At 37.9% G+C, this 12,410-nt stretch overlaps 1 protein-coding gene across 1 annotated transcript in view; it reads right to left on the reverse strand.

Annotated features, from left to right (window-relative positions):
- Nucleotides 1–11,278: 11,278 nt before the first annotated feature.
- The window catches only part of Dscam4 (Down syndrome cell adhesion molecule 4), a 2,049,237-nt gene continuing 2,048,105 nt past the window's right edge, over nucleotides 11,279–12,410 (reverse strand). The window contains 2 exon segments of the mRNA XM_067787909.1: nucleotides 11,279–11,597; nucleotides 11,658–11,826. Coding sequence (XP_067644010.1) covers nucleotides 11,450–11,597; nucleotides 11,658–11,826 — 317 coding nt within the window. The 3' untranslated portion in view covers nucleotides 11,279–11,449.

Below are 12,410 nucleotides of genomic sequence, written 5' to 3' on the forward strand. Positions count from 1 at the left end.
TTAAATCTAGGCTTTATAAGAGATTCAAGAAATTTGGAGCATCTGCAGACCTCTCTAAATATCTGATAGCTCGTTCTAAATCTCACCGTCTTCATCAGCTTTGTTATAAAAATTACTTGAGTTGTTGTAAAGCCCAATTTTTTAGAAATCCAAAAAAGTTTTAACGTTTCGTAAATTCAAAGCGGAAAACTTCTGGGTATCCTTCCTCATTAACCTTTGGAGGTGAAAAAGGTTGCACAGATGACGACGTTGCTGAACTATTTTCTGAATTCTTTAAGTCCACGTATTCATCCAGTGGTTTTCATCTCGGTCAATATCCCTATCGCTTAGATAGCTCGAATTACATTAGGAATCCTGCTATTGATGGTAATATTGTTCTTCAGAGTCTTCAATCTTTGAAGCCCACCTTTTCTCCGGGACCGGACGGTGTTCCTAGTTGCGTGCTTAGGTACTGTGCCGAAAACATGTATGAGCCTATTTTAAAATTATTTGAGCTATCCCTGGGATCTGCGTCATTCCTGGCACTCTGGAAACAGTCTTTTATTATACCCCTGCATAAAAAAGGTAGTAGGTCAAAAGTTGAAAACTACAGGGGTATTGCTAAACTTTCAGTCATTTCTAAAGTCTTTGAACAGATTGTTACCAGTCAACTCCAATATCAGTGTTCTAGTCTTTTGTCTCCATGCCAACACGGTTTTATTCGTCAAAGGTCAACCACTACAAATTTGCTTGTATTCACCTCTATAGTTATGGAAGGATTTTTAGCGAACAAGCAAACGGATGTCATCTACACGGACTTCAGCAAAGCATTTGATACCGTCAACCATGAGTTGCTTATTCATAAGCTTGATTTACTGGGCTTTTCGTTTCACCTATTAATGTGGCTGAAAAGCTATCTTTCTAACCGGACCCAAAAAGTCCTGTTCAAGTGCAATCTGTCGGAATCGTTCGAAGTTTCCTCCGGCGTACGAAGTCATCTAGGCCCTTTGCTCTTTGCCCTTTTCATTAATGACTTGCCACAGACAATATTATATTCCCATACTATAATGTATGCGGATGATGTAAAACTTTGCTACACTTACTGTCCTACCGATTTGAGTTCCTTGGATCTTCTTCAGGCCGACTTGGACTCGTTCCAATGTTGGTGCACAACAAATTTACTAGCTTTAAATTGCTCTAAATGTAAGCATAAGACATTTCACCGAGTGAAGCGAGCATTGAAATCTTATGTAATAGATCCTTTGGAGCGTATATCTATTGCAAATGATCTAGGTGTCCTTTTTGATCCGAAATTGAATTTTAACATGCATATTTCATCTATAGCCAACAAAGCGTTGGGTTTACTTGGATTTGTTAAAAGATGGGCTAAAGAGTTCGATGATCCGTACCTCACTAAGGTTCTTTACACATCGCTGGTTCGTCCAATACTCGAGTATTGCTCATGCGTTTGGTCCCCTGTTTCTCAAAAGCATATAAAGCGTCTTGAGTCAGTTCAAAAGCAATTTTTTATATTTGCATTGCGCGGCCTTAATTGGGACTCAAGTCTCCACCTTCCTCCATACAGAAGTAGACTTCTTCTTATTAACTTACCCACTCTGGAAAATCGGAGAATATTACTGGTGGTATTGTTCATCCATAAGCTCATTATTGGAGAAATTGATTCTGCGGACCTCCTCAGCCGCTTGTTTTTTGCGGTTCCCCCTAGGGTATTCAGACACTACGTTCCTTTCTATTTACCCCTTTGTAGACGAAACTTTGCTAAAAATAATCCTCTTCTTATCTGGTGCGCGCACTACAATGACTTGTATAGCTGTATCAGTCTTGAATGTACTTTTCCACTATACGTAATGCAATACTTGCCTATCTAATTTAAGTGATACAAGCTAATTTAATTTGCCGGCATTTTATTCCTTCCATAAAAAACAGGAACTATCTCGTTTAAGGATGGAGGAACATTTATCAACATGTACCATTAAGAAGGAACAAGACAGTACTGTGTTGATTGGAATCTGGTGCATTCCAACAACGTAAAAATCATGCTTTTTCAGGAGTCACTGACCGGAATCGTATGCATTCCGGCAGTATAATCTTATGGGTTAGGCATCGAGCTGATTGGAATCCGGTGCATTCCAACAACACAGGTCATGTTATTTTTTTATGCCTTGTGATGGCCTATCCTCATTACACTACTCTTAGCACTGCCGGATTCCCATGACATGCTGATTGGAATCTTGTTGCATTCCAACAGGAAGATTGGAATCCACTGCATTCCGAAATCATGCTGAGCGGAATCTGATGAATTCTGCCAGTATTAGATTTCGGCATAAGATTTTATTTCTGCTCATATTTCTTATTATTATTATATTCTGAAATTAAAGAGTAATGTTCATTAATATTTCTTTGTTTGTAATAAAACATTGTTGAAATCTCGATATATCTTAAATTTTATCTTTTGAGTTGTATATTTATATATCTTTTATATTATGCAGTCGACCATAATTTGTCGTCGACTTTAAATAATAAATAAATAAATAAAAATGAAAGGGGTTAATGAACATTTTAAAAGGGGTAGGCCTTAGTTCTATAGGTGGACGCCTTTTCGAGATATCGCCATAAAGGTGGACCAGGGGTGACTCTAGAATGTGTTTGTACGATGCGGGTATCAAATTAATGGTATTAATAAGGGTTTTAAAAGGGAGTGGTGGTAGTTGTATAGGTGGTCGCCTTTTCGAGATATCGGCATAAAGGTGGACTAGGGGTGACTCTAGAATGCGTTTTTACAATATGGGTATCAAACGAAAGGTGTTAATGAGTATTTTAAAAGGGCGTGGGTCTTAGTTCTATAGGTGGACGCCTTTTCGAGATATCGCCATAAAGGTGGACCAGGGGTGACTCTAGAATGTGTTTGTACGATGCGGGTATCAAATTAAAGGTATTAATAAGGGTTTTAAAAGGGAGTGGTGGTAGTTGTATAGGTGGTCGCCTTTTCGAGATATCGGCATAAAGGTGGACGAGGGGTGACTCTAGAATGCGTTTGTACAATATGGGTATCAAACGAAAGGTGTTAATGAGTATTTTAAAAGGGCGTGGGGCTTAGTTCTATAGGTGGACGCCTTTTCGAGATATCGCCATAAAATTGGACCAGGGGTGACTCTAGAATGTGTTTGTACGATATCGGTATCAAATTAAAGATATTAATGAGGGTTTTAAAAGGGAGTGGTGGTAGTTGTATAGGTGGTCGCCTTTTCGAGATATCGGCATAAAGGTGGACTAGGGGTGACTCTAGAATGCGTTTTTACAATATGGGTATCAAACGAAAGGTGTTAATGAGTATTTTAAAAGGGCGTGGGTCTTAGTTCTATAGGTGGACGCCTTTTCGAGATATCGCCATAAAGGTGGACCAGGGGTGACTCTAGAATGTGTTTGTACGATGCGGGTATCAAATTAAAGGTATTAATAAGGGTTTTAAAAGGGAGTGGTGGTAGTTGTATAGGTGGTCGCCTTTTCGAGATATCGGCATAAAGGTGGACGAGGGGTGACTCTAGAATGCGTTTGTACAATATGGGTATCAAACGAAAGGTGTTAATGAGTATTTTAAAAGGGCGTGGGGCTTAGTTCTATAGGTGGACGCCTTTTCGAGATATCGCCATAAAGGTGGTCCAGGGATGACTCTAGAATTTGTTTGTACGATATGGGTATCAAATGAAAGGTGTTAATGAGTATTTTAAAAGGGAGTGATCCTTAGTTCCATAGGTGGACGTCGTTTCGAGATATCGCCATAAAGGTGGACCAGGGGTGACCCTAGAATTTGTTTGTACGATATGGGTATCAAATGAAAGGGGTTAATGAGCATTTTAAAAGGGAGTGATCCCTAGTTCTATAGGTGAACGCCTTTTCGAGATATCGCCATAAAGGTGGACCAGGGGTGACTCTAGAATGCGTTGGTACAATATGGGTATCAAACGAAAGGTGTTAATGAGTATTTCAAAAGGGCGTGGGGCTTAGTTCTATAGGTGGACGCCTTTTCGAGATATCGCCATAAAATTGGACCAGGGGTGACTCTAGAATGTGTTTGTACGATATCGGTATCAAATTAAAGATATTAATGAGGGTTTTAAAAGGGAGTGGTGGTAGTTGTATAGGTGGTCGCCTTTTCGAGATATCGCCATAAAGGTGGATCAGGGGTGACTCTAGACTTTGTTTGTACGATATGGGTAACAAATGAAAGGTGTTAATGAGTCTTTTTAAAAGGGAGTGGGCCTTAGTTCTATAGGTGGTCGCCTTTTCGAGATATCGCCATAAAGGCGGACCAGGGGTGACTCTAGAATATGTTTGTATGATATGGGTATCAAATGAAAGGTGTTAATGAGTATTTTAAAAGGGCGTGGGGCTTAGCTCTATAGGTGGACGCCTTTTCGATATATCGCCATAAATGTGGACCAAGAGTGACTCTAGAATGTGTTTGTACGATATGGGTATCAAATTAAAGGTATTAATGAGGCTTTTAAAGGGGAGTGGTGGTAGTTGTATATGTGAAGGCGTTTTCCAGATATCGACCAAAATGTGGACCAGGGTGACCCAGAATATCATCTGTTGGATACCGCTAATTTATTTATATATATAATACCACGAACAGTATTCCTGCCAAGATTTCAGGGGTTTTTTATTTCGCCCTGCAGAACTTTTTCATTTCATTCTACTTAATATGGTAGGTGTCACACCCATTTTACAAAGTTTTTTTCTAAAGTTTTTTTCTAAATACCGTGTTTCATTCCTTTTTTCGTATTTGGTATAGAATTATGGCATTTTTTTCGTTTTTGGTAATTTTCGATGTCGAAAAAGTGGGCGTGGTCATAGTCGGATTTCGGCCATTTTTTATACCAATACAAAGTGAGTTCAGATAAGTACGTGAACTGAGTTTAGTAAAGATATATCGATTTTTGCTCAAGTTATCGTGTTAACGGCCGAGCGGAAGGACAGACGGTCGACTGTGTATAAAAACTGGGCGTGGCTTCAACCGATTTCGTTCTTTTTCACAGAAATAAGTTATTGTCCCAGAGTCTAAGCTCCTACCAAATTTCACAAGGATTGGTAAATTTTTGTTCGACTTATGGCATTAAAAGTATCCTAGACAAATTAAATGAAAAAGGGCGGAGCCACGCCCATTTTGAAATTTTCTTTTTTTTTTGCATTTTGTTGCACCATATCATTACTGGAGTTGAATGTTGACATAATTTATTTATATGCTGTAAAAATATTAAATTTTTTGTTAAAATTTGACTTAAAAAAATTTTTTTTTTAAAAGTGGGCGTGGTCGTTCTCCGATTTTGCTAATTTTTATTAAGCATACATATAGTAATAGGAGTAACGTTCCTGCCAAATTTCATCATGATATCTTCAACGACTGCCAAATTACAGCTTGCAAAATTTTAAATTACCTTCTTTTAAAAGTGGGCGGTGCCACGCCCATTGCCCACAATTTTACTAATGTTCTATTCTGCGTCATCAGTTTAACTCACCTACCAAGTTTCATCGCTTTATCCGTCTTTGGTAATGAATTATCGCACTTTTTCGGTTTTTCGAAATTTTCGATATCGAAAAAGTGGGCGTGGTTATAGTCCGATATTGTTCATTTTAAATAGGGATCTGATATGAGTGCTCAGGAACCTACACACCAAATTTCATCAAGATACTTCAAAATTTACTCAAGTTATCGTGTTAACGGACAGACGGACGGACGGACGGACATGCCTCAATCAAATTTTTTTTCGATCCTGATGATTTTGATATATGGAAGTCTATATCTATCTCGATTCCTTTATACCTGTACAACCAACCGTTATCCAATTAAAGTTAATATACTCTGTGAGCTCTGCTCAACTGAGTATAAAAATATATAGTACGGCGTGGTCGATTTGCCTTTGCTAAAATTTATGTTGAAAATCAGACCACTTTATAACTATTGATGATGTTGTTGTTATAGTTGTGCCAACTATACTGCACAAAAAAATAAATATGTAGTTGTGATGAATATGCGGGTTTACATATCCCATATATGTAATACATACTCCTATATTGCTACAAAAGTCTAGGTACATTCCCAAACATAAGAGTGCCGATATATTGCTGTTTAAACGTTTTTATTTTTGTATTCAATATGGGGACTCATGATAGCATATAAACTTATAAGGTGTAAAATTATATCCATTTACACACGCGGTTATATGAACGCACCTAGTAATACTCTTGATAAACTTGATTGTTTTTCAGCTGTATTTTTTCCAAAAAAAAATTTTTTGATTGTTATACAAATTAAAAAATACCAAGATTAAGTGAAAAATCAAAACTAAAACGCCTTTACTTGCTGATGGTGGATATTTTTGATGAAAATGCCGTCTGTAATGTCTGCAAGGTTGCATTCCTTTGAGTTTACCGCGTTTACACAATGAAATGTGCGCGTAAATTTATACAAATTGTGTACATGATTTTTCATACAAAATTTGACAGCTCGTGCGTAAACTAGATAAATTTATACGTTTACACACTTTATAAGGCATTTATACGGTTACATCAGTCCCCCTAATAATCGAATGTACCTAAATTTAATTTTTTTCTTGTCACCCTTATGCTGCTAAAATTACACAATTTTTATAGGCTGTCTTGTTTTGATTTCGAATGCAAAACACATTGCGACCATTAGTACGTATTACATATGTATATGAGAAATCCGGTGCGAAGGATCAGCAAATGGTGGAGCGAACTATGTATGCGGGTTGCGATGTACACCGTATTCTGATGACACGCTTGTTCTAATTAATTAAATAAATGACCAAAAAAATTTATATTATTTCTTAACTTTATTTGCTATAATTTAAAGCGGTAGAAAACAATTGATCTTGTTCGCGGTATAGTAGACTGTATGAATGCGATTGACAAAGCGGATTGCATGATAATAATGAATGTCAAATAGAAACTAGTGTTACCATGTAGTTCTGTTCATAAGCATTAACCCTTTGTTGGGTTCGCACTTAAATACTTAAGTATGAAATACACAATTAGAAATTAAATATATTGTAACGAATTTACTGAAGTTCCGCTTATTCCAAATCTTCTGCTAACATTCGAATCACTAAACTGTTGAATAAATAACTCCAATATTGAATAATGCAAAAATGGTCTTAATTAGACTACTTGAAAATAACACTTATACATCGCAACTGATAGCTTGCTTAAATCAAACTGAATCGTCGTGTCTCAGCTGCTGTTGCTTTTATACTATTTGGTTTCCTCGTTGGCATATTTCTAGGCGTTTCTATTTCTAGAATTTACTAGTTAGTTCCCAGCTATAAAATTACCAACTATAAATACGTTTATAGCTTCTCATATGCGCGTGTATATGTGAGTGATACTTCCACAGATAATTGCCTACTTTTGGGAGCATCTCAGATAAGATATATGCATGTGTTTGTGCGTCTCTCTCCTCTGCGTGTACGTACATATGTGTAGACATAATGATTGATTCATTTATGAAGATACAAGTGACTGCCTGCTTTATTGTTGTTGTGGCTTCATTTACTTAGCATCAGACTAGTGATGTGAGTATCAATTAGTGTCACTAATATTCGCCACACTGCCCTCCACCTAAGTCTGATCGTCCCGGTTAGACAAATTTCCCGATCTAAACGCCGCTAGCATCTTCAAATGAACCACTCTTCTATTTCGTGGTTGCCCAATGGTTTATATGCGGTAGATGGTATCACTGATCTTCTTCACAACTTTGTACGGGCCTTCCCAACTGCACCGAAATTCGGATGGAACACCTTTCCGCCGGTCAGGGTTGTATAACAGTACCAAATCCCCCTCCAAGAAACCTTCCGAATTATTGTTCTCATCGTACCTGGGTTTCATCTTACTACTCATTATCCTGGATCGTTGCCTCGCACTCTGTTGTTTGGCCAATGAACTACTTTGTAGAGCTTGCTCTTGACGGATTGGCTTCACATAATCAGTATCTTTCCGACGTTTCCAAACAGTAGTGCGCCCTGGCTTGAAACCACCCTTGCATTCGTCTGGAAAATTCTTTCGTTCGTTTTAGTGCGTCCATTTGGTTTTGTCAATGCCAGTGTTTCTCTGTCAGGTATATTTGAATTTGCTTTGTTTGGCCCATTCGTGCCATCAACCTTTATCTTTGACTTTCGTGGTCTTTGCCGAGTCTCCTCGGCTGAACCCTTTCTCTAAACTAAAGTTAAGTGGTATATCCTGGTTCTTATAGCGCATATTCCTTTTTTGCATGTCGATCCTGATGTCATTGTCAACTAAGAAGTCCACTCCCAATTTGGCTTCATCAACAATCTCCGCCACAATGAATTTGTGTAGAACCATGACCTTCCCAATTAAGACTTCACGGATCACTTTTCCTTGGACTTGGTTATACTCGCCAGTGACCGTACGCAACCTTGCTTCAGGTAATGGCTTTACTCTCCTATTGACCAAATCAGATCGGACTAAGGAATGAGATGCGCCCGTATCTACAGTCAGTAAACGCCCCTTGCCATCCACATTTCCTCTGACGGTAAGACTGCTCGATTTTCTTGCAATTGGCGAGATAGATATCGCAGGACATTCAATAGCTGGGGCAAGTTTTCGATCTTTACATCTGACTCGCTTTTGTTTATCTCCTCCAGCTTTGCATTTGCAACGAGCCAAGTTGGAACTACCAGGACCGGTGCTACAATGACGAGCAATGTGACCTGGGTTGCCGCACTTGAAACATTTCATAACTCCGTCATTTTTCTGTTGTGATTCCTTCAGCGCCTCCAATATTGTGTTCACCCAATCTGACCTTTCTACTTCGACACGGCGTGCTTTGAAAACTGGCTTACACAGAAGCGACGCTATTTCCTGAGTCAGCGCATTGGATACCGTTTCTGCGAGTGTGGGTTTTGGGTTTGCATATGTCGCTCGCTTTGTTTCTACGTCCCATATGCCTTTTATAAAGCTCTGAATTTTAACCCTCTCGGTGTATTCCACGGGTGCGTCTGCATTTGCGAGATGAGCCAGTATTTCAACATCCGACGGAAACTCTTGCAAAGTCTCATTAGTTTTTTGGTAAAGGTTTTGCAACTCTATTTGGTATATCTTCTTCCTGTGTTCGCTTCCGTATCGCCTCTCTAGAGCGCTCATAAATGTTTCGTAGTTGTTCCGCTCTCCCTCGGGAATAGTCTGTAGGATTTCAGCAGCAGATCCTTTCAATGCCACGAATAGTGCAGCAACTTTATCTTCAGCACTCCAGTTGTTCACTGCTGCGGTCTTCTCAAACTGAATCATAAACACCTGAAAAGGAACAGTGGCGTCAAAAGATGGAGTTTTTACCTTCGTATTTCTTGCTGAAACAACTTGGCGATTTAGGTGCAACTCCTGTATACGACCTTTTAAAGCATCTACCTCAGCCTCGATTTTGTCCTATCGGCCACTGAAACCTTCATGAAACTGGGTTGGTTTCTCTTCCATGCGCGCTTCCAGCTTAGATGATATACGGAATTCCTGCTCTTCAAGATGTGTAGGGATCTGAGATGATATCTGCGCTGAAATTTGTGCCGACATTTCGGATATACGTGCCTCCTATGATTCCAGTTGGGATGCCATATATGTTTTCTGTTCTTCCAGTTGAGTTTCCATCTTGGATGTAATCTGTGTCGACATTTCTGAAATACGCGTTTCTTGTGCTTCAATCTTGAACGTTATACGGTTCTCCTGGGATTCCAATTGTGATGACATTTGTGACGACATTTGGTTCAACACTGCTAGTATCGCGTTAGTGTCAACACTTGCCAATGGATTCGGAGTCTCTATCTTTTCTTCCATTTTAGTCGCTGGCTCTTCCACATCAGGATAAAAGACATACTCGTCTACATCAATTTTTCCAACTCTAATACGTCTCGTAGCCGTGCTTGAAGTTCGATCTTACTGCCGGTTGTATTCAATCCACGGTTCTCCAACTCCTTTTCAGTTGCTGGATCCTTAATTCACTTAACTTCGCCATGTCCTTGTTGTGCTCTGCAACCCTGGAATTTATTCAACAATTTCTCTTCTGACACCAATTGTAACGAATTTACTGAAATTCCGCTTATTCCAAACCTTCTGCTAACGTTCGAATCACTAAACTGTTGAATAAATAACTCCAATATTGAATAATGCAAAAATGGTCTTTATTAGACTACTTGAAAATAACACTTATACTTCGCAACTGATAGCTTGCTTAAATTAAACTGAACCATCGTGCCTCAGCTGCTGTTGATTTTATACTGTTTGGTTTCCTTGTTAGCATATTTGTAGGCGTTTCTATTTCTAGAATTTACTAGTTTGTCACCAGCTATAACTACGTTTATAGCTTCTCTTATGCGCGTGTATGTGTGAGTGATACTTCCACAGATAATTGCCTACTTTTGGAAGCATCTCAGATAAGATAGATGCATGTGTTTGTGCGTCTCTCTCCTCTGCGTGTACGTACATATGTGTAGCCATAATGATTGATTCGTTTATGTAGATACAAGTGACTGCCTGCTTTATAGTTGTTGTGGCTTCATTTATTTAGAATCAGACTAGTGATGTGAGTATCAATTAGTGTCAATAATATTCGTCACAATATATACTGTGCAGATTAGGCGCGACCATGTTGTGAAAAAAAAAAACTTGGTCACTGAAATGAAATGATCCATAAGCACTATTAAGATTTTGACCACAACTGTATATTGACGCGGCTGCAGCATAAGCACGCTTGCACCAGATTTTCTGCTTTTTTCACTGAGGTCAGAAAATCCCACATTTTTTTCCTAGGAATTTTACCTCTTGGAAAGATGTGGTGGCGACTTGAAAATCTTCTCCAGTAAAATTTTATTTTTGCTGATTACACCAAAGTTGCTGTAAGATCTCGAAATATTGGCCGCGGGACATAAGATACAGCCCCGAATACTCAAACTTGAGCTTACGGTGATATATTTTATCGAATCCGAAAATTATTAAATTCCTGCATCGGCATGGTTGATTTTTCGGCACCTTTTTACTGAACTAAAATTTCTTTGGATGAACAAATAAAGAATAGACTTTTCAACGTACTAAGAGTAAAAAAGACTTTTATGGTGTGAATTCTATACAAATGATATTAAAAAAATATGTTGGTTAGGTTTAATTTTAAACCCCAAAAATTTAAAAAACTTGAAACATTTCAAAATTTAAAATTTGCCACGTTTTTGCCTTGTTCTATATATATATATATACATTTACCGTTCAAATATTAAATTTAATTCATACTTGTTAACCATGTAAATGAAATAACATCATAACAAAAGATCTTATATTCAACATACTACATCGCTATGTTAAACTTATATAATTTGTTAGTACTCTATGAAAAAATATTCGTACAAGTGTTTCAGTTCGTTCGTTCTAGTTAAACATTGATTTGGAAAGCCTCCCTTTGCAGTTTTTGGCTACCACGTACTCGCGGAGAAATTTGAGGTTTTGATTTGTCGTTGGAGTCTGAAAAACGCGCTGGTGGATTTATATGATCCTGATAATTTGGTTGATAATTAGATATGCTAAACGAGATAATAGTTTTAAATTTTTAGAATATTGGTATTAATTTTTTCATATTTTACCTAAACGTAGTTTCTTCGTTGTGACTCGAATACCCACTGGAGCTGCGTACATGTCTGTTACTACTTGTACCGGATTTATTACCCTTTCGTGCTGTAAACGGTGGCTTCGATTTCCTTGATAAACTTGTTGGCGTCGTCTCCGACGATGAAGATGTTTCACCTTGTGTGCCTATATAAATATAACTGCAATATTACTACAAAAACAAAAATATACTCATTTAGGTATACACATGACCGCCATTCTATATCTATACATATATACAACTGAAACTTAAATTTCTTGAGATATTTTTCTGCTCTGGGTGCAAAGTGAACCGACGAGTTTTTCTATATACATACATAAATATTCGAAACTTTTAGATATACATATGCGATTTTTTAAATTTGCTAAGTATGAAAAATTTATGATATATGAACATGTGGTCTTCAACGAATTCTGAGAAAACAAAGTCAATCAAGGAAATGTCGTAGCTATTCCTAAGCCGAGGAGAACATATTGTCACGGATATTAACATCACTAAGTTATACCATCACTAAGGCGATGCCAAGGCCACGATAAGCAGTATTTACGTCAATAATCAAATCATGTATACACATATATAAGGCAGCCGAAAGATGTCACACACAGATGCATTTACTTATACGCCTATGTATGCGCGAGAGACTGTAAACTACAAACATTCACATCAATAATTCAATCATTATGTATCTACATAAACGAATAAATAATTGCGTCTACACATATGTACGTAT

This window comes from Eurosta solidaginis, chromosome 5, assembly GCF_040869045.1.
Source record: "Eurosta solidaginis isolate ZX-2024a chromosome 5, ASM4086904v1, whole genome shotgun sequence".
In the NCBI taxonomy this organism is placed as follows: domain Eukaryota; kingdom Metazoa; phylum Arthropoda; class Insecta; order Diptera; family Tephritidae; genus Eurosta; species Eurosta solidaginis.